The sequence below is a fragment of the Epinephelus lanceolatus genome, chromosome 18, assembly GCF_041903045.1.
Source record: "Epinephelus lanceolatus isolate andai-2023 chromosome 18, ASM4190304v1, whole genome shotgun sequence".
Lineage (NCBI taxonomy): Eukaryota > Metazoa > Chordata > Actinopteri > Perciformes > Serranidae > Epinephelus > Epinephelus lanceolatus.
In genome coordinates this window covers 29886879-29908467 of record NC_135751.1, presented here as the reverse complement: position 1 = coordinate 29908467, position 21589 = coordinate 29886879, and the positions used below count along the sequence as shown (strand labels likewise).

The 21589-nt window shown below is 38.9% G+C and overlaps 1 protein-coding gene and 1 pseudogene across 3 annotated transcripts; both read left to right on the top strand.

Annotated features, from left to right (window-relative positions):
• Positions 1 to 4969: 4969 nt before the first annotated feature.
• LOC144458565 (immunoglobulin heavy variable 3-30-3 pseudogene) lies at positions 4970 to 7241 on the top strand (annotated as a pseudogene).
• Positions 7242 to 14415: 7174 nt separating this feature from the next.
• LOC144458640 (uncharacterized) lies at positions 14416 to 20118 on the top strand. 3 transcript variants are annotated; one of them, XM_078161556.1, is made up of 6 exons: positions 14416 to 14501; positions 14588 to 16157; positions 16404 to 16489; positions 18756 to 19055; positions 19186 to 19260; positions 19520 to 20118. In XM_078161556.1, the coding sequence occupies exons 4-6, from the start codon at positions 18851 to 18853 to the stop codon at positions 19684 to 19686; spliced, it is 447 nt and encodes a 148-aa protein (XP_078017682.1). In that variant the 5' UTR covers positions 14416 to 14501; positions 14588 to 16157; positions 16404 to 16489; positions 18756 to 18850; the 3' UTR covers positions 19687 to 20118. The 3 variants fall into 3 exon arrangements, with proteins under 3 accessions (XP_078017682.1, XP_078017681.1, XP_078017680.1); XM_078161555.1 differs by lacking the exons at positions 14416 to 14501; positions 14588 to 16157; positions 16404 to 16489 and having other exon boundaries at positions 16500 to 19055; positions 19526 to 20118; XM_078161554.1 differs by lacking the exons at positions 14416 to 14501; positions 14588 to 16157; positions 16404 to 16489 and having other exon boundaries at positions 16500 to 19055.
• Positions 20119 to 21589: the final 1471 nt, after the last annotated feature.

The window sequence follows — 21589 nt, the reverse complement described above, 5'->3', positions numbered from 1 at the left end:
ACAGCCCCCCAGGGGGGACCGGCCACGCCGCCCCAGGCCCAGGGAGCACGAGGAGACCCCGCACCCCCCAGGCACACAGGGCGAGCGATTCTCATTAATATCAACTGTCTGACATTCAAACCCTGAACTGCAGCTTCATACTCACATCTACTGTGAGCTTACTTTCTTTTTGCTCACCATCTCATATAGATTACAAGATAAACAGCCAGGAGACTAAAGAACCTGCTGTTTGTTCTTGTGCCTGAGAGACATTGTGATGAAAGCTGAATGAATAAGTGATACTGCAATGAGACAAACTTTCACTTCTTGGGCTGATAGAGGAAAAACTATGTCTTACTTTGTCACATTCTTCCTCTGTTAGCAGTAATCCACCTCACTGAGGTGACCAATCACTTCTTAAGCTAACTAATGAGACTGACAGTGCAGCATGTTGTGTAAATTAAGAAAAGGAGAAACACTGAACAACATCTTTAATGCTGGTGTCTCAGTCTGTTTTGAACTCTCTCTCTCTCTCAGAGTCCAGCACTCCTTCACAAACTCCAACTGCTAAAATGTAAATCCACACACTGATGTACAATCCCCACCCATTCTGTCTACACAGTATATATCCACCATAACAGCCTTTACAGGTTTAGACTCAGTCAAGTTCCCACCATGACAGTTGTACAGAGTGTCGTCCTCTTGGCTCTAATTTCGGGTGAGTGAAGTCGGTGTCCTGTGGAGGAGGAGAGAAGGATCTTTGGATGTCTGCTGGCTCCCTGGTTATCTAAACTCTGTGTGTCTTTCAGCTGCTCAGGGCCAGTCGCTCACCTCCTCAGAGCCAGTGGTCATCAGAGCTGGAGGATCAGTCACTCTGTCCTGTAAAGTGGAAGGACTGTCTCTGGCTTGGCTGCACTGGATCCATCAGAAACCAGGGAAAGGACCGGAATGGATCGGACGCATTGATGGTGGAACTGGCACTATATTTGCCCAGAGTCTCCAAGGCCAGTTTTCCATCACCAAAGACACTTCCAGAAATCTTGTGTACTTAGAGGTGAAGAGTGTGAAAGAAGAAGACTCGGCAGTTTATTATTGTGCACGAGAGCCACAGTGACACATGAGACTACAAAGCTGTACAAACACTGAACAACACTGATGTCTGTATGAGAAGCACTGAAGCATGTCAGGGCTTTGAAAACACAATTTCCACTGAATGACGTCCAGTTAACAAATGATAAAGTATGTCTCAGTGTTTTGGGACAGTTTACCATGACTCATGGCAACATCTGCACTTATAAGAAGACAACCTGACTGTGATCACAACATGAGTTGAACTACAGTAATGTCTTGCTTGGCTGAGCTCTGTGTCATACATTACTTTATTTTTTACATTAACCTGCACTAACTTCATGAGTTTTATGACATTTTATACAGTAAATCCTATCATTAAATTAACCATGTAGATGGTGGAATAAAAGTCTATATAAGCTCTTTCACTGAAACAATTATGTTCCTTACATAATAAATGACTTCTCTTCATGCTCCCTCTGGAAGACACACTGTTTACACCATCAGCTGATTCAGTTTAAATTTAAAGATTCTTCAACAAAATGCAAATGAAGGTTGTTCATGAAAGTGTGTGAAAAATGCTACAATCAGATGTGTAATGAAATTAAGATATGACATGTAGCTGAGCTGTCTTTAGGATGTAGTCTTTAGTGGTGGCAGCATTTATACACTGTGTTTTAGTGGTTTAAAATTGATTTCTCATCTTTAAATATTGTGCATAAGATTCATTAACAAGAAAAACATTCAAAATTACAAGGCACAAGCAGTAGCACAGCAAAAATTAAATGGAAAAACAAAATGTCAATTTTCATGTTGTCATGTCAGGTGACATGAAATGTTTGCCTTTTTCAAACCAAGCCTTCAAGTTGATTTTCAGACTACATGCACTGAAACATTTGTTTCTTATATATTTATAAACAGCAGCAATTTTCCATTATTTTAACATTGCATTGGACGTCTCACAGCAAGAAAAAAGTTCAAATGTTAAAAAAAGAGACTTACAGTTAAACAAGGATAATAATAACATCAGGTTGTCATGAGAGATGATGACAGAAATGATTCTTTAAAATAATCAAACAAATACTGTTAGTTAGGGAAAAAAGCCAGAATATGAAAATGAATTTTAAGAAGAGATTGAACAGAAGACTCTGATTATGAAAAAGGAGGAGTCAATGCAAAACTCAGATATCTTCCACCTCTACTTATCTGACTGCAGAGAGGAGGACAGAGAACAGTGGACACACAGTTTAACATGATGGACTATAGGACAGGACTGCTGCTTTTAACTATCTGCTGGGCAGGTGAAGATTTTACTTGATCTTGATGAGACACATTTTATTTGTGCTTCCAATGTAACGCATGACATGCATAAACTTTTGTTTGACAGGTGTTGATGGTCAGACTCTGACAGAATCTGAACCAGTGACTAAAAGGCCTGGAGAATCTCACAGACTGACCTGTACAGCCTCTGGATTTAACTTTGGTGGCTACAGCATGAACTGGATCAGACAGGCTCCTGGAAAAGGACTGGAGTGGATCACTTATATCAGTAGTAGCAGTAGCAGCAAATTCTACTCTCAGTCAGTCAAAGGCCGGTTCACCATCTCCAGAGACAACAGCAGACAGCAGGTGTATCTGCAGATGAACAGTCTGAAGACTGAAGATTCTGCTGTTTATTATTGTGCTGGAGACACACAGTGACTGGAGTTGGTTGAGCAGCTGTACAAAAACCTACAGTATCTTCCAGGCTGCACAAGCATTGAGAATTTATGATGAATTTGTTTATATCATTAGTATCAGTATTATTTACATTAAAATACATTACATCATGTTTTTAATTCTTATATTCTGTATTATATGTCTTTTGATATCCTATAGTTTCCATGAGAAACATTTCCTGTATGAAACCATGAATTCATCTTTGTCCCTGCATTATGAAGTCCTGAAAACTGAGGGATATTATTTCTCAACATAAAAGATATAGGGAGGTTTTTTATATTCAAATTGTGTTAATAGAATAATCAAAGAATTATTATTGTGTCTGCAGAGAAATATCCAGAAAAGATGTGAGACAATACTGACAGTTTGTTGCAATAAAGGAATGTGCATATATATGTGACACAACCACACAGATAAAGGTAATCAGTGTTGATTAACACAAAAAGTAACTCAGAAATGTAAAAACTACCAAAGTTTTCACCGCCATTGAAATATTTATTTTACTGCAGTTTGTGAAACATTTCAGTTCCTGAGCAGCTGTTTTCCAACAACTACAAACACTGAAACTGTTAAAAGGAATTTATTGAAACCAGCCGCATCAGACTGAAGTTTTTATACTATTTAATTGACATGATTCTGGCTGCTGTCACTTTATGTCTGTGTACAGCAAATACAGTAATCATGTCAGTACAGTAAGTGAAGCAGTAAATGAATTAATAAATGCAGTAAGTACATGATACAAGATATTGACAGTAAAACAAAGTTAGCAATGGTTGCATGCAAAATGGATCAAATGTAAAGCAGAGGTGATTTGTTGTCACTCTGCAGATATAATAACACTGAACAGACTCTTCTATTGGCTCCAGTTAGACCAAGATTGATGCTTCATATGTTTGATTCTATGCAAACTCAGTGAGCTTCCTTGTTACTCAGCTATAAAAACATCACATCAGGCTGTCAGTGGAGTTCACAGCACGTCCGTTTCAACATAAACCATGTTCTCTGTAGCTCTGCTGCTGCTGTTGGCAGCTGGATGTGAGTCTCTCTGGATTTGTCAAAGTCAACAGTTCTTCTTTTGTTAATTTGATCATTTGTTACAAAACATTTTCTCTTTTTAACAGGTGTGAAGTGTGAACAGTTGACACAGCCGGCCTCTGTGACTGTGCAGCCAGGTCAACGTCTGACCATCACCTGTCAGGTCTCTTATTCTGTGGGCAGCTACTACACAGCTTGGATCAGACAGCCTGCAGGGAAAGGACTGGAGTGGATTGGAGCAGCAGCTGGATCCACCACATACTATAAAGATTCACTGAAGAACAAGTTCAGTATCAGCTTAGACTCTTCCAGCAACACAGTGACTCTAAACGGACAGAATGTGCAGCCTGAAGACACTGCTGTGTATTACTGTGCCAGAGAGCCACAGTGACACAAAGCATCAGTAGACCTGAACAAAAACCCCTCAGTGCCTGAACACTTGTAACATGAAGCCACCAGAGGAGGAGCCCTCAGACCACTAATGATTTCAACACCAGCTCACTGTTACAGTACAGAGAGAAACAGTCTTTAGATTTTATTAAAAACAATTCTTAATCTAATTTAACAGCAACTGTTTTCATCATATTAAATTCTCTTGAATCACCATCACTGATACATCATGATATGTATAAGAATCTGTCACGTGATGAAACAACTTCAGCTGACAACTTGGTTTAAATAGCTTGTGACAGGACAATAAAAGTAAATCCTCAAACATCAGTGTCTCTTTCATGACATCTTTATCTAAAACACCTGCAGTTATTACCTGTATCATAACTGAATTAGTCTTGAGCCAACTTCATGGTGATTTTAATGAGTTCAATTCTAGAAAAAGATATTTTACTCAACAATCTAAAAGGTGTATTCTCTTTGTGTGAGATGAAGAACAACACCTGAACATTTCATCTTCATTTTGATTCATTCAAATAAACCTTTACTGTCATCAGTATGTAAATCAGCCTCCTTGTGTGTTGCCTCATAAAGAAGTGAAGTGTGTGTGTGTCAGTGAGAGGACAGAAGAGCTCACATCAGTTCAGCTTCAACATCAACCATGTTCTCTGTAGCTCTGATACTGCTGCTGGCAGCTGGATCCTGTGAGGAGCTTTCAGTGGATTCACACTAATAAACACATTAGAAACACTGAATAGTCAGATGAATGATGGAGATAATGTTGAATTGTCTTTCCACAGGTGTGAACAGTATTGATCTCATCCAGCCAGACTCAATGGTTGTGCAGCCTGGACAGTCTTTGACCATCACCTGTCAGGTCTCTGGTTATTCTTTGACTGATGACAGCTATGCAACAGGTTGGATCAGACAGCGTGAAGGAAAACCAATGGACTGGATTTGTAATCGGTGGGGTGGAGGAAGCTTTTACCAAAATAATGCTCTGAAAAACAAGTTCCTTTACCACACACGCACTTCTACAAGCTCAGTGACTTTAACAGGACAGAATCTGCAGCCTGAGGACACAGCTGTGTATTACTGTGTGCGTGTGAGCGACACAGTGATAGAAACCACCAACAGACCTGTACAAATACCCAGCAACCATGTGACTCAACATGGTGACAATAGGAGATATAACTAAGGAAAGTCATGGGCAGTTTGTCACTGAAATAGCTTACTTTAAAATGTGTATCTGTGTTGAAGAAGAAAAATAATTTTAGTAAATAAAAGTAATGTAACTAAGTAAATTTAAGAAAGGCTCCCTCTAATAAACTAATCATGACCGTGTTAGGAAAGTTTTCAGTTGTTCAGTAATTCACAGTTTGCCTGCTCTTGAAGAAAAGATATTCTATTTTAAAATATATCAGTGTTCCATGTTCCCTTTTTAAACCTACAGGAACTTTTCTTCCCTCAGTACAAAGACATCATCAGCAACTCTCCTAATTTGTAACTGAACAGCTGTTATATTTTTACACCTGTGTCTCCTCGCTCTAAGCTCCTCCGGAAGTTTCCTCTCCTCACCTTTCCTCTAAAAGGTTACTTTCCTGTTCTATGAAAAGAGAGAGGCAATAACATTTGCAAAAAACCAAAATAAACGCCATTCATAAGTATGCAGTAATTGGGTGCAAATAGTATATCATATTAATTCAATCTGTAGTTTGGGCATAAAAACTGTCATCTGCTCCAAAAACTTAAGACAATTCAAGAAAATAAACATTCTGATTTCCACTGAAACAATCGCACATTAAAAATGTTTCTCAATTGCATATACTGTTAGAAAATTGCATCTTGTCCATCTCTTTAGCATCTAACTACTGTAATTTACAATACAAATAGTTACCAGGTGTTTTGTGTTTTGACATTTCCCCATGCTCTTATTGAAATCTCTACTGATGTGAAAGTACATCTGCTTTCCATGTTGTTCTGGCAACAATTAAATCGTAGACAACTGGACTTTGATTTTCAGGTCAAGTCCAGAATCAAAGTCCAGTTGCCTACGATTTAATTGTTGCCAGAATGGAATTGACCTGGATAAATGAGAATATCCACAGACCTTTCCATGTTGTCTTTTCACACCTGCAGAGGGAGGAATTGGCTGGATCTGAAGATAAATAGAAACCTGAAATGTTCACAATCCAAAACATGTTGAAAACAGTGATTAATGTTAACTTCATGTTAACACTAAAGCCGTTTTGTGGCCATTTACCATTTAAGTTTTTTCTGTTTAATACTGCAAACCAGAAGCATCAGTACTATATATTCAGGCATGCATTTTGTACCATAAAACAAAATTAACACTAAGACAAAATGTTACAGTGTGTAATGAATTAAATTATCAGAGGTGATTTGTTGTCACTCTGCAGATACAATAACACTGAACAGACTCTTCTATTGGCTCCAGTCAGACCAACATTGATGCTTCATATGTTTGATTCTATGCAAACTCAGTGAGCTTCCTTGTTACTCAGCTATAAAAACATCACATCAGGCTGTCAGTGGAGTTCACAGCACGTCAGTTTCAACATAAACCATGTTCTCTGTAGCTCTGCTGCTGCTGTTGGCAGCTGGATGTGAGTCTCTCTGGATTTGTCAAAGTCAACAGTTCTTCTTTTGCTCTATAACTTCTTAATCTGTTACAAAATATTTTTTCTTTTTAACAGGTGTGAAGTGTGAACAGTTGACACAGCCAGCCTCTGTGACTGTGCAGCCAGGTCAACGTCTGACCATCACCTGTCAGGTCTCGTATTCTGTTAGTGGCTACTGGACAGCTTGGATCAGACAGCCTGCAGGGAAAGGACTGGAGTGGATTGGAATGGCAGCTGGATCCACCACATACTACAAAGATTCACTGAAGAACAAGTTCAGTATCAGCACAGACTCTTCCAGCAAGACAGTGACTCTAAACGGACAGAATGTGCAGCCTGAAGACACTGCTGTGTATTACTGTGCCAGAGAGCCACAGTGACACAAAGCATCAGTAGACCTGAACAAAAACCCCTCAGTGCCTGAACACTTGTAACATGAAGCCACCAGAGGAGGAGCCCTCAGACCACTAATGATTTCAACACATGTCACAGTGAAAAGGGAAGCAGGCTTTAGCTTGTATAAATGGTTCTTAAATAAATCTAATAGCAGTTATCTTCCTCAGTTTAAATACTCTAACATTACTATAACTGATACATCACATATTTAAGAGATAAATAGATATCCCTTACCATTACTTACATGCTGCATTAAGAAATGCACTGCAGTATGTCAGGTTACATACTGCAGCATTCTTTCATGGATGTGCATCATTAACCACATTTTCAGCATATTCCTTCTTTGTCTTACACCAGTGTTTGTTGGATTATTGTAATGAATCACTGACACAGTGAAGGTTGACAATAAACATTCACATCTTCTCTCTGAGAAGGCAAGAAGAACAACAGACCTACAGGTTGTACTTGAGTACAGTCAGCACACATCAGTAATGTTGCTGCAAATTTAAACTGCATGTCACAGAAACATGCCAAGTTTCAACTAGTAAATGGATGGTGGAAAATGTCCCATTGTTTAGTGTAGTCTAGTGGTGATGACATGCAACTGCCAGACATATTAATGATTTCCCACAGTTATATGACTATTTTTCTGCAGCTTTGCAACACTGTGATCCCTTTACATGGATACATTCATCCCTACAGACACCAGACGACATATGATGTTATAGCAGCTTCTGGTAGATACATTAAACCTGACAGAGAAAAAAACACCTGTCTGTAATTCATGAACTGGTAACATATTTAATACAAGAGCTAAAAACTCTCACCATTATAGAGTCTTTTCAGAGCTCCTTTTTACATCAGAATATAGAACAGTTTGATATTTTCTTTTTGAGGCACTTCTTTTGAATCTTGTCGTGATCTCTGTCTTTGTGTCTTGTTCAGCCACTAATGATGTCAAAATAAAAAAGCAGTGTGAGGAGGAGTCCATGCAAATCTTCATCTCCTCCATCTTTATTTATCTCACTGCAGACTGAAGAAGAGAGACCAAACCACTGACCAGACATACAACACATTTCCACCATGACTTCAGCTACATGTATAATGTTTCTGATGCTATCATGGATTTCTGGTGAATACATACTTCTGCACTCCTCCTGTTCTTTGAAAAGGTTCATATTTCAGCTCTGTGATGATAACACTACTTTTCTCTCCAGGTGTTTGCAGTCAGACTCTGACTGAGTCTGAACCAGTGGTAAAGCGCCCTGGAGAATCCCACAAACTGACCTGTACATATGCAGGAATATCAGATGATGATGCTGATATCTCCTGGATCAGACAAGCTGAAGGAAAAGGACTGGAGTGGGTTGCCCACATTTCTGCTCCGAGTGGAGCCACTAAAGCTTATTCCACATCAGTCAAGAATCGCTTCACCATTTCCAGAGACAACAACGTGGACCAGGTGTATCTGCAGATGAACAGCTTGACGGCTGAAGATTCTGCTGTTTATTATTGTGCTCGAAGGCCACAGTGACACAGGAAGCCACAGAGCTGTACAAAAACTCAACATGTCAAACTAAGTCAATACTAGGTGTTCTGCTTTTCACTTTCACAGAATCAGCTTCAGTTCAACATCTTCAACACACAGAAAAACAGTCTCAATAAAACCTCCTCATTCAGACAATTTTTATTGCAGCTCTGGTGTTCTCCAATATGTAGTTGAGACTGGGAACATTAAATAATTCCTTTCACCTAAGTGTAACTGTCACTCTGAATTGTTCATAATTTTGTGAAGAATAAAAACATTAGGCTTTAAATTAATAATTTAATAGATCATTTTTCTTTACATGTCAAAATATAGATTCACAACACAACTCACAGCTTTGACTACTGAAAACAGCAGAGTTCATCCTTCTTTTATAGCCTGTCAGTGTCCTTCTCTATGCAAAGTGAACTTCCTCACAGTCTGCTATAAAGACTTGATATCATGCTGTCAGCTGCAGCAGAAGAAGAGAAGCTCCCATCAGATCACCTTCAGTACCAACCATGTTCTCTGTAGCTCTGCTGCTGCTGCTGGCTGCTGGATCCTGTGAGTCTCACTGAGGCAGAGACACTGACAGCATGATCACTGTTCACTCTTATTACACTCATTCAATATTCAACATGTTTTCCTCCACAGGTGTGAAGTGTGAACAGTTGACACAGCCAGCCTCTGTGACTGTGCAGCCAGGTCAACGTCTGACCATCACCTGTCAGGTCTCTTATACTCTCAGCAGCTACTGGACACATTGGATCAGACAGCCTGCAGGGAAAGGACTGGAATGGATTGCAGCAGCACGTGTTGGATACACCTCAGATTACAAAGATTCACTGAAGAACAAGTTCAGTATCAGCTTAGACTCTTCCAGCAACACAGCGACTCTAAACGGACAGAATGTGCAGCCTGAAGACACTGCTGTGTATTACTGTGCCAGAGAGCCACAGTGACACAAAGCATCAGTAGACCTGAACAAAAACCCCTCAGTGCCTGAACACTTGTAACATGAAGCCACCAGAGGAGGAGCCCTCAGACCACTAATGATTTACTAATGACCAGCTCACTGCTGTTTATTGTTACAGTAAAAAGGGAAGCAGGCTCTAGCTTGTATAAATGGTTCTCAAATAAATCTAAAAGCAGCTGTCTTCCTCAATTTTAAAATACGCTAACTTTACAATAACCAATACATCACTGTATGTATATATTTTTGAGATAGAATAATTCAGTTTTCAACTTTTTATAACTCCTAATCTAACTCTATTACAAATGAATCCTCAAAAGGACAGTATTTCTTCCATGAAATTGTTATTAAAACAAAAAAAAAATGCAGTTCTTGTCTGAATCATAACTGCATTTGTGACTAACTAAATTATAGTCTTGAGCCAACTTCATGGTGACGTTAAATAGTCAAACTAGGTCAAAAAGGTTTTTTGTCAGAAATTCAAGATCCTGTTACAATCAACAAGGCGATCCCAAACACAGAACACAGACTCAGAAAGACAGTGGTAAAAAATGGGGTTATATTGCCAAGATTATGAATGTGGCCGTAGAGGAAAATCCAGGAAATGGAGGCTGAGGGGAGTGGGCTGATGGCAGGCAAGCAACACAAGGTTGGAGGGGTGTGGCTGGCTGGGAGCCTGGCAGAAAGACAAACAGGTGGACAAATGGTGGGCGGTGATCCCGTGACAGAGGCAAACACAAGGTAAGTATCCACGAGAAAATTCACAAACAAAAGTCTAAGTTGAATTCACAATTCCACAGTGGCCTGAAGCGTAACTGTACCACAAGACTCAACAACCTGGCGAGGATTGGAGAGGAGAGTTGGTGTTTTATAATGCAAGGCTGATTACTGGATGGTCCTCAGGTGAGCAGCAGGGAGCAGGTGAGTTGAATGAATGTAACCCAGGAGAGTGAGGGGTTTCCCACTCCACAGCACAGACACACAGAGAGACAGACAGGGGGAGGGGAAACAGAGGGCAAAGAAAAACCAAACACAGGGAAACTAGTGACACAGCCAGGACCGTGACAGTTCAACCTTCTCTTTGTGTGAGATGTACCTTTGCATGTGTAATAATTTGCTCAAGGACTGAACCACAGTGTTTGTTGAAGAATGAAAAATACATATGCTTGAAGTTTAGTTACTATTTATAGAAAGAAAACCAATTATCTATAATGTACTAAAGACTTAGGCCCAATCCCAATACCCCCCCTTGTCCACTACCCCTTGGCCTTTGAAATGAAGCAACGAGGTGTAGGAGCTGAAATCTTTCCCTAGGAACTGGGACACCACTCACTACGTCACTGCGTCGGTTACATTCACGCATACGTAACTATTTTAAACAGGAAGCTGCGAGCCATCAAAATTTCCAACCAGCATCTACAATGGAGTCTCCAGTTTAGTTCATCCTACCGATCGCGTTTGCATTATTCATCATGCTTCGTTTAATGAACGACAGACGACAGGGGACTTCTGCTAGCTAGCTAGTTAGCTAACCAGCTAACATTACAAGGCAGCATAGTTATACTAGCTGGCGTGTTATCGTGATGTGAAAAATCCGACAATTTTGTAGAACAGGACAGATGACAAACGTCAGATAGTGTGAGCTAGCTAGCTAACAAACAACCTGATGATGGTAACGTTAGCTATGTATGAACTTTTTTCCCTGTCTCTTGCTCGGTGGTAGCCATGGCGACGTCTACCCCTCGCTGGCAAGTCAGCATCTGAAATCCCTCGCTCCGAAGGGCTAGTTTCATACCCACTACCCCTTGTTATGCCCCCTACCCCTACACGCAAAAAGGAACTGGGACACCCCTACCCCTCGCGGGAATGTGCAAATGTAGGGGTAGGACTAAGGGGGTGTATTGGGACCGACCCTTATTTTCCTTGTGTCTAACATGCCAATTGTGTTGGGGACCTAAACCTCAGAAAAAAAATATTCAATTTTTATCCTCCAACCAAATTCCTTCCATTCTTAAAGACTTAAACACAGTGTCACCAACAATATCCCTGTTTTGCTCAGTTGAAACAGCCTCTGTTCTGGTTAGCTTCTGCAGACCTTCTAGCTGGCAGAAGTCAACACTGTTATACTAATAAACTAATCCTCCCTCATTCTTCACCTCATTTCTTCAATATGTTTGTAGCTATTAGACTGCCCCAGGAATGAGTCCTGAAACCCACAAGTGAGTTCACATTTCAGCACTCCCGGTTCCCTCATCTCAAAATCTGTGTATTTTAATGGGTTCTTGGTTTGAGGCCTCAAATAAGGTCTGTGGTTAAAACAAGCTCAACAAACTTTCATGTTTTTTTTTTTACTACATAAAATACATCAGTAAAAGCCCCACTTGTGAATTCTGACGCAATGTGTCTTAGAAGAGGTGGTTGCTAACAAGTGGCTAAATTAACGTCATCACACAGAACACGGTTTAACAGGCTTGTGGTGGTGATGTTAAATCATGCAGACGGTGGTGTAGTTTGTTTATAGCCTAACATTGCCTTTTTACTTCTGATGATGCATTCAGCCTTCAAAAATCATCATAGAGGTGTTCAGTTGTTGAGATTATCTTACCAAACAAATGTGTTGGTACCATAAACGTGTGTTGGCCAAAAAGCTTACTTTCTGCAATAATCCAAAATCCAATGGAAAATTCCAATATAGGCTTTCTGACGAGGGAACCAGGGCGACGCTTAATTTCACATCAGCCAACAAAACAACACCATCAGTTGAGCACTCTGTAGCAAATGTTAACATGCTTAAACACTAAGATGGTAAATATAAACATAGTTAAGGCCATACCTATTAAATATCAGCATGTTAGCGTTATTATTGTAAAAATGTTACCATGCTGAAATTAATATTTAACACTAAGCACTGCTGTGCCTAAACACAGCCTCACAGAGGAGCAAGCATGGCTGTAGATTATTTTATTTGTATCTTGTTTGATGTCCTTTGGATTACATGACTGTGTGTGGGTTTTGTTTACCTCATGATAATGACTGGTTTTCTGCATGACAGTAGCTGCAACATGACCAGCGTTATTTTCTTCATCCACGAAGTGGCAAACATGACTGTCTAAAACTGCTAGTTTTCAAATGATAAAGTACAGGATGTAAAAAAACCTCCAGTGAATCATGTCCTTCAGGCCCCTGATCACCACAGGACACCTGGCATAAACCAGTTGCACATACCAGCAAGGGACAGCTCTCTGCTCCCTGTGAGGAGGAGTCAATGCAAAACTCAGATATCTTCCACCTCTACTTATCTGACTGCAGAGAGGAGGACAGAGAACAGTGGACACACAGTTTAACATGATGGACTATAGGACAGGACTGCTGCTTTTAACTATCTGCTGGGCAGGTGAAGATTTTACCTCATCTTGACTTGACATAGTTCTCATTTGTGTTTCTGACATTTCATGGTTTTCTTGCTGTCTTGACAGGTGTTGATGGTCAGACTCTGACAGAATCTGAACCAGTGATTAAAAGGCCTGGAGAATCTCACAGACTGACCTGTACAGCCTCTGGATTGGACTTTGATAGCTACTGGATGAACTGGGTCAGACAGGCTCCTGGAAAAGGACTGGAGTGGATTGCCATAATCAGTGGTAGCAGTGGCAGCAAATACTACTCTCAGTCAGTTCAAGGCCGGTTCACCATCTCCAGAGACAACAGCAGAAAGCAGGTGTATCTGCAGATGAACAGTCTGAAGACTGAAGATTCTGCTGTTTATTATTGTGCTCGAGACACACAGTGACACAGGAAGCCACAGAGCTGTACAAAAACTCAACATGTCAAAACAAGTCAAAGCTTCAGTTCAACATCACCAACACACTGTGTACTAATACTGACACTAATGATTTCAACACCAGCTCACTGTTACAGCCATTTAAATACCTGGAGGTTTCAATCACTGATACATTATTGTATGTAATTTCACAATGAAAACTTAATTACATAATGCATACAGTTTTATTTATTTATTATTAAAATTAAACCTGTAAGTAATGAAATTAATTCAGTTGAATTATCTTCAGAAATTGAATAGTGTGTTTGTTCCTGTTGCCTTAGTTATCCTTGGCAAGTGCAGTTTACTGATCCTTGAAATTGATAACTTAATGTTTTTCATTATTGTTTGTGATGATTTTGAAACAGTTGTTTGTATTAAAATTAAAAGATATGCCATTAGCAAAAACAGTAACATAAAAAAATCAACATAACAATTACAGTGTATTCTATGTGGTCTTTTGTCAATGTGTGGAGATTGGCCCAGGTTGATGTGAGATTCTCAATCTGACTTGTTATCATAGTCAGGTCCTGTGGATCAATAGTCTGTTGAGTTATGTGTTAATGCTGATTGTTTTTTTTTTTTAAGATATTTTTTTTGGGCCATTTTGCCTTTAATCGATAGGACAGTTAAGCGTGAAGAGGGGAGAGAGAGGGGGAGTGACACGCCTGCTCTATCCACTAAGCCACCAACGCCCCAATACTGATTGTTAATATGAAATTTAAATTGACATTTTACACAGTTAAAATCCTCCTGTACATCCACCTGTAACAAACTGAGATTCTTGTCCATTTCAGTTGTTTCCTCCCTGTGAGGAGGAGTCAATGCAAAACTTAGATTATCTTCCACCTCTACTTATGTGACTGCAGAGAGGAGGACAGAGAACAGTGGACACACAGTTTAACATGATGGACTACAGGACAGGACTGCTGCTTTTAACTATCTGCTGGGCAGGTGAAGGTTTTACCTGATCTTGATTTGACACAGTTCTTAATCATTTACCAACTAAATTCATGTGAATTGTTTTTATATCTTGACAGGTGTTGATGGTCAGACTCTGACAGAATCTGAACCAGTGATTAAAAGGCCTGGAGAATCTCACAGACTGACCTGTACAGCCCATGGGTTCACACTCAGCAGCTATGCTATGAGCTGGGTCAGACAGGCTCCTGGAAAAGGACTGGAGTGGATTGCTTTCATACACACAGGCAGTTCTCATATCTATTACTCCCAGTCAGTCCAGGGTAGATTCACCATCTCCAGAGATGACTCCAGCAGTAAAGTCTATCTACAGATGAACAGTCTGAAGAGCGAGGACACAGCAGTGTATTACTGTGCCAGAGAGACACAGTGAGAGACAATAATAGGAGACTCATACAAAAACTACTTCCTCTATTTATCATCACCACTGGGAACATATCATTTTGTTGTATTACATTTATTGCAATGCTGATTTTTGTTCATGTACTTTTATTATCAAGGTTAGGGTTAGCCGGCGATGTTTTTATTCCCACAGCTGGGGAAATCACAAGTTTGCACCATTTTGGTATTCCTCTGTTTACCATCAGCAGCTGACGAGGGTGTGTCGTGAGCCTGAGCCGGTGCTCGCGCTGTAGTAGTAGGTATGTATAGGGCTAGTACATCTTCTTCCTCACTAATAATAGCCTACTGGTTCTCTGTTGGAAACAGCCGATGAAGTTTTCGTTAGCCGTTGCTATCCTGCGCACCTGCACAGTGTGGTGATGAACTGTCTGATTGATTTCTGTTGGCATGCTGTCTTGCGGGCCTGCACGGCGGAGTGATACTGGCCAGAAAATAGTCCCAATTGATAGCAAGGTCTGACGTAATGTGGGGATGTTTTAAAATTGTTGAAATAGTCTAACAAAACACATGCATACTTCTTTGTAGCTTAAAAGCTTTTGGTTACGTGTCCCCCGTACATCTTCAGAACTACTTTTTCTCCGGTAAGCTACGGGCGATTTCTCAGAGCAGGAGGCTCGTTGACAGTAGTGACACCGTCACATCAGAGCTACAGATGGTCAGCGTTTCACACAACTTCATGTCCAAAAACCTGAACTATCACTTTAACAAGCTGAGTTTGAAAGCTCCTTTATTTCTTATTTTGTTTTAAGATTTTTTAATAGAAAATAGTATTTTACTTATTAAATAAAATATAATTTCTAAAGCAGACTATGTTGCTACAGTTTCCGAGCACTGTATCCAGCTTAACAGTCTGGATAAAGGATGCTGTTGACCACATGAATGACAATGACAGGAAAAAACAACACTGAATTTAAAAGAAATCCCAATAAACTGATTAAAACATGTACAATGCGAAATGCTAAATAGGAAGTGTGTAACATGTATAAATAGTTTTGTCAATTAGAATAGAAGTTTTGTGATATTCTTACCCACTGCTGACAGTACATGTCCCTGTTCCTCGAGTGCAGGAAACAGTGTCAGGTTTTTGTATGAGGGTTTATCACAGTGTACGGGGCAGCACAGAGATATAGAGCCATACAAAAACCTAACAGCAACAATCTGCAACACTCTCCCATTCTTGTGACAGAGAAAAAGGACAGGATGAAATATTTCTCATTGGAATATGAGGTAACACTGTGTTTATCATTTTTAATGAGCAGATTAGTAGTTAAAAGTTAGTTAATCAATCGTTTAAAGTCACAGTTAGTGCACAGATGTAAAAGTTATCTTCCAGTAAATCTTTACTTTAAGAGCTGATTAAGAATCAGCACAAAACACATGGTCATAGGATGACACCAGGGTATAATACTGACCAGGATTTATGTTTATTTCAGTCACATAACGACGTTTTCAGGCATTTTTCTGGTACATGAGGTTTTTGTTTAGGCACTGAATGCAGATGTAGCACTGTGATGCTTTGGACTACTGGGGCCAGGGGACTGATGTCACAGTATCTTCACGTAAGTCACATTTAAACTTTTAATTTTTATTACGAAGTTTTTTTGTCTTTTTTGTGTTTTTAGTGTGTTTCTTGATGGTAGAGAAGTTTATCTAATGGCCTTATTTAGGTTTATACTGATGTGAAACAGAGCAGACAGATGTTTGTAACGCAGCTGTTTCTTAGAAAGCTTTGAAAACATTTTCTTTGGCATCATCACTAAATGCAGGTTTGAGATGTTCTTAGAATTTATTCAGCTCGATTATAATTGTTGTTGATGAATGATTATCGTGGATATTAATTATGAACCATGCCGTACCTGGATTTGTTTTAATAAGAAGTTAGCGTAAATCTAAACATATATTTTATTTGTGAGATTAATACCAGGTCAGTGTGTGTTTCACTTAAATAACTAAACACTGAAGAAAGACATAATCAAGTACATACATTTATCTTGTGTCAAAGTCAAAGTTGTTCGTGTATTAACTTGTTGATTATATCCGTTATGTTAACATTATTAGAATATGGATTATATGTCATTATTTATTCCTTTATTAGTTAATATTAAATACATAATTTAAAAAGATTGTTGAGATAAACCAGGCACGTAAGAACAATTTAGGATTTCAGTTTGTGAAATGTTCAAATCCTCCGACAACTAGTAGCATTTTATATTTACAATCAACCTGATTTAAGAGTTACAGGTGGCTATAAAGATAACAAAAATGTTTTTGGGAAAAATTAATTATTTTTATTCATCATATATTAGACCCAAAGTGTTCAATATTAAATAAATGAATAGGGCATTTAAAGAAAGTATCAAGACATGACATTTATTAAACTACAGTAGTTTACAATTTATGGTTACATCGCACAGTATATATGTATTTATATTTTATATATGTATATCAATATATTGTATTTATTTTTATGATTTGTATGTCATATTGTCAGCCATTTCATATGACTCTGTATTTATATTTTAAAGTTACACTTTGAAATGAACTGTACCGACCTATTGTTTTTAATTTGAAATGAAAAAAAAACAACAACAAAAAACAAATTACTATAATGAAAAAAAAAAAAAAACAAATCCACAAGGTCGATGCCCGACACGGCAAAAAAGGTTTTAAACTGACTAATTCTTTTTGACACAACAGTGTGGTTTTAATATTTAAATGATATTTGATCAGTGATGATATATGATCATAAACACACAGACAAATACACACAAAATCAAAACTATATATTATGTCCAGTGTCATCTTAAATGTATGACAGCAAATATTCTTTGGAGGGTAAATGTTGGCAGATTGTATGCATAAGTAAATACAGCTGATTGAATTTCAAAAGGAAAAAAATATATTATATAATATCATAATGAGTATTATTTTTAAAGACGACTGTTGTGCACACTGACATGCTGTGTTAATTGTATATTAAGAAGGAGCTAAAAACTGACATTTAAAAGTTGTTATTTGGTAAATGTGAAACCTGTTGTGTTTATATTGTAATCAATAAAGGGAAATTTGTATTTTATGTGAAGATAAATAATTGCTAATTGTTTATCAAATATTAAATATAGAAGAATAAAACGGTAAATATTGTGAAGGAAAATGTCTTTACTATATTATATTATATTATCATACCATATGGAATCATATCATATTATATTTTTTATACTTTATTATATTGTAAGTTACTCCGTTTAGGATCAGTATGTTTTCATCTTAATTTTCATTTCATAGCAGTTTTTATTCGAATATCACAAGTGATTGTGTGTTGTTAAAATTGTTGAAAATTAATATGAATTGTGAAAAAAAAAAAAAGATTATTTATATATACATTTTTTAAATTGGTCACAGTAAAGTATACGGTGGTAAATGTATTGTTTCTTGTTTTACGTGAAGGTAAATATGTAGTAAAGTATAATATGTGTATTCATGTACCCGTCAGTTATTTAAAATACAGGAAAACTAAAAGTAAAAGTGACAATTTTTTATGTAATAATAATTCTTGTTAAATTAGAGTGACTGAAGTTTGTCCATTAAAATAAAGAATAGTTTCTTCAGTGTCCATAGAAGACATGCTGACAGTAGCTGCTCAGTGTGTTTGATATGAAGGTGAATCCAGTATATGTAGTGAACTTTGTGCTGTATTGATGAGTAGTTTAGTGATCAGAGTCCATGTAGTTTCCAGGATCAGACTGAATGCAGTGCAGTGCTGTAAGCTGCTGCTGACTGTGTGAATGTGTGTCTGTGCTGCTTGTTGCTGCTGTCAAACTTCAGATGAGCAGGTAGTGAAGCCTGTGGTGAGCGTGTACCCAGCAGCATCCAGAGCCCACCTGGAGGGGAAGAGCTCCCTGTTGTGTCTGGCCTCAGGCATGTTTCCTCCTCGGGTCCGCTTCTCCTGGAAAAGACAAGAGGAGAATGGACCTCTGCTCCCTGCTGAGGGAGAGCAGCTGGTGCTCAGAGAGTTGGGACACACCGCCGCCATCTTGCTGATCAGTCAGCAAGAGAACAGCACATATAAATACCGCTGCTCCGTCCAGCACCATGGGGGCACAGTGGAGGCCCAAACAGAACAAGGTAATGAAGGCTTGGTGACTGTGTTCAGCAGTGATTCAGCTTCATGTGGAGATGCTGTCAAAGAGAGCAGAGGAGCAGAGGACTGACATTTCGCACTGACACCAAACATTTCACTCCTTTTCTTTTTCAGAGGTTCCAGCTCCAGCAGCCTCCTGTCCTCCAGAGAGAGAGCCAACAGATCTGCCAGCTCTGCAGCAAGCTGACTGTAAGATCACCTGCTGCCTCTCCTTCAATGCCAATCTTTCCTTTTTCACTTCAACATTTAAAGTCACTGTCCTGGCTCCACACCTAAAAAGCTTGCTGGGGCCCTGACTTGTTGGATTTGATAAGAGCCTTTGAGCTTTCATTCAAATTGTAGCCGACCCCTGTCTTCATGTAAAGCTGGTTGTCCCGTCTGGAAAAGTCCAAGTTATACTGATCAACGTGTGTGTGTGTGTGTGTGTGTGTGTGTGTGTGTGTGTCAGTGTCAGTGTCAGTGTCAGTGTCCTTCCAGTCTCAGTGCAGGGTGAAGCTGCTCTGTGTGCTGTACACAGTGCTGATAGTGAAGAGTCTGGCGTACTGCTGTGGACTCTCTCTGCTGATGATCCTCAGAAACAAGGGACCGTCCACCAACTGCACACATGCTGACTGACTGTTTTCTGCTCGCCTTTTCTCACCATCAAATCTCATCAATTCATCTCATTTATCACTTTGATCAGTGTTCACAAATATCACTTATGACGTCTTGTGCTTGGTTGTAAATTTTATCTTTTTATGCACAAGTTAGATAGAGTCATCCTCAACATATAAAAACACACACACACACACACACACACACACACACACACACATATATATATTTGCAAGCATAAATTCTGTGTTGTGTTATTTTAATACAGTTTGTTTCCACTTTTAAATTTGACTTGTATAATGACAGAAATTGAATCTGAATCATGAGCTGTCTGTCAGATATTTTATTGTTTGTAGTATTTCTCCTGTTCTTGTGTTTCTTTTTAATACATTCTGCAGAGTGTGGCAGGTTTGTCAAATTCTTTCAGTGTCACATTCTCAATAAACTGAAAAATCAAAGTGTCTGTGTTTTATAAACCTCTTTGTTTTTATGGATTCCAGTTTGGCTTCATAGCAAATAATCAGAAGCAGAATCAACTTCATTGGCCGTGTATGTTGACACCTACAAGTCATTTGACTCTGGTTGTAAGTAGCTCTGAATATACTTTCACACAGTGCTGAGCCCCTTTTATAATTGTGTCAGTGTGGCTGTAAAACTTCACGCTGATGACACTGTTGTTTACACACATGAACAAACAGCAGAGCGAGCTGCTTTGAAGCTACGACAGCTATAAAATGATTACACAGCAGCTTCATCAGTCGGCCTCAAGTCTGAATGTTGCTGAAATAATGGAGCTGTTTGTTTTTATTAATCAATAAAATGTCACTTAACTATTACAGTTTTATCAAGATGAAATGGATTGGTATCGTTACTGATTAGACGGGAATTAAGATTTATATTTATGAACACATTTCAAGACAGAATCACAAAATGCTTCACAAAGAAATACAAAAGTTAGACATGTAGAAAACATATTTGTGATGAAGTCATGTATGAAGAGTATTTATTTAAAAATGTCAGATAACGAAGAGATGAATTTGAACTTGTTTTTCGACTGACATGTTAAAAATGTATGCACACTATGATCCTGAGGTGAACCAACATGGCCGCTCTAGGTCTGCTTCAGAAACAGATAGAGATGTTTTTTTTGAGGGGGTGAAACAACAAGATAACTTGTTTGTCTCCGTGGTTTGTGTTTCTGTCTGAGTGGTTTGTGTTCTGTGGCTCTGATCAATGATAACAGATGTAACACTTATTTTTGGAAATGTTGCGGTGGAGGAGTCAGTGCTTAAAATCCTCTCATGCTGATTTAAACACTCTGAAACTTCAAACCCATCTGAAATTGTATTTTTACAGAGAAACTTCTGAGAAGATTTCAGAAACAGCATTTAAGAAAAGTTGAGCTGCTGTGACTGTGAACATGCTGCTGTCTTGAACTGTAGTTTAGTTCTTATTCCCATGTGAACACTGTAGTGAGTGACTGAAGTTCCTGGAATCTGGATTCTTTAAACAGAGTGGATGGTTGTAACTGTCATTGTGTTCTTACTGTGAGAAAGGCTGCAGAGCAGAAACCCACACAGCCCGTCTGCTGCAGGAGAGGAAGTGTTGATGGGCTGTCAACAGTTTTTTTATGAGTTCTAATAACCACTGAGAACAGATTCATATCTGCTGCTGTGCACACTCATCAACTGCTCTCCCTCTCTGTGGCTGTTTGTCTTTTCTCTTGTTGTCTGGAAGCCTTTTTTCCACTGAGCCCTCCACCCACACACAGCTGAACTGAGCCCAGAGAGCCCTATGCTATAAAGAAGTCTTCAAACATAGATATACCTGTTAGAATCTGGCTCACAATATTCACATCTATAATCAAACTGACATTACTGTATGGTAGTGAAGTGTGGGCTTCTCTTGCAAATCAAGATCATTT

Bases quoted from the DNA above. Each gene is read 5' to 3' on its own strand.
- LOC144458640 (XM_078161554.1), top strand. From the start codon at position 18,716: ATGTGTGTCTGTGCTGCTTGTTGCTGCTGTCAAACTTCAGATGAGCAG. The intron at 19,056-19,185 runs GTAATGAAGGCT...TTTCTTTTTCAG, and splicing joins GGAGGCCCAAACAGAACAAG to AGGTTCCAGCTCCAGCAGCC. The intron at 19,261-19,519 runs GTAAGATCACCT...TGTGTGTGTCAG, and splicing joins AGCTCTGCAGCAAGCTGACT to TGTCAGTGTCAGTGTCAGTG.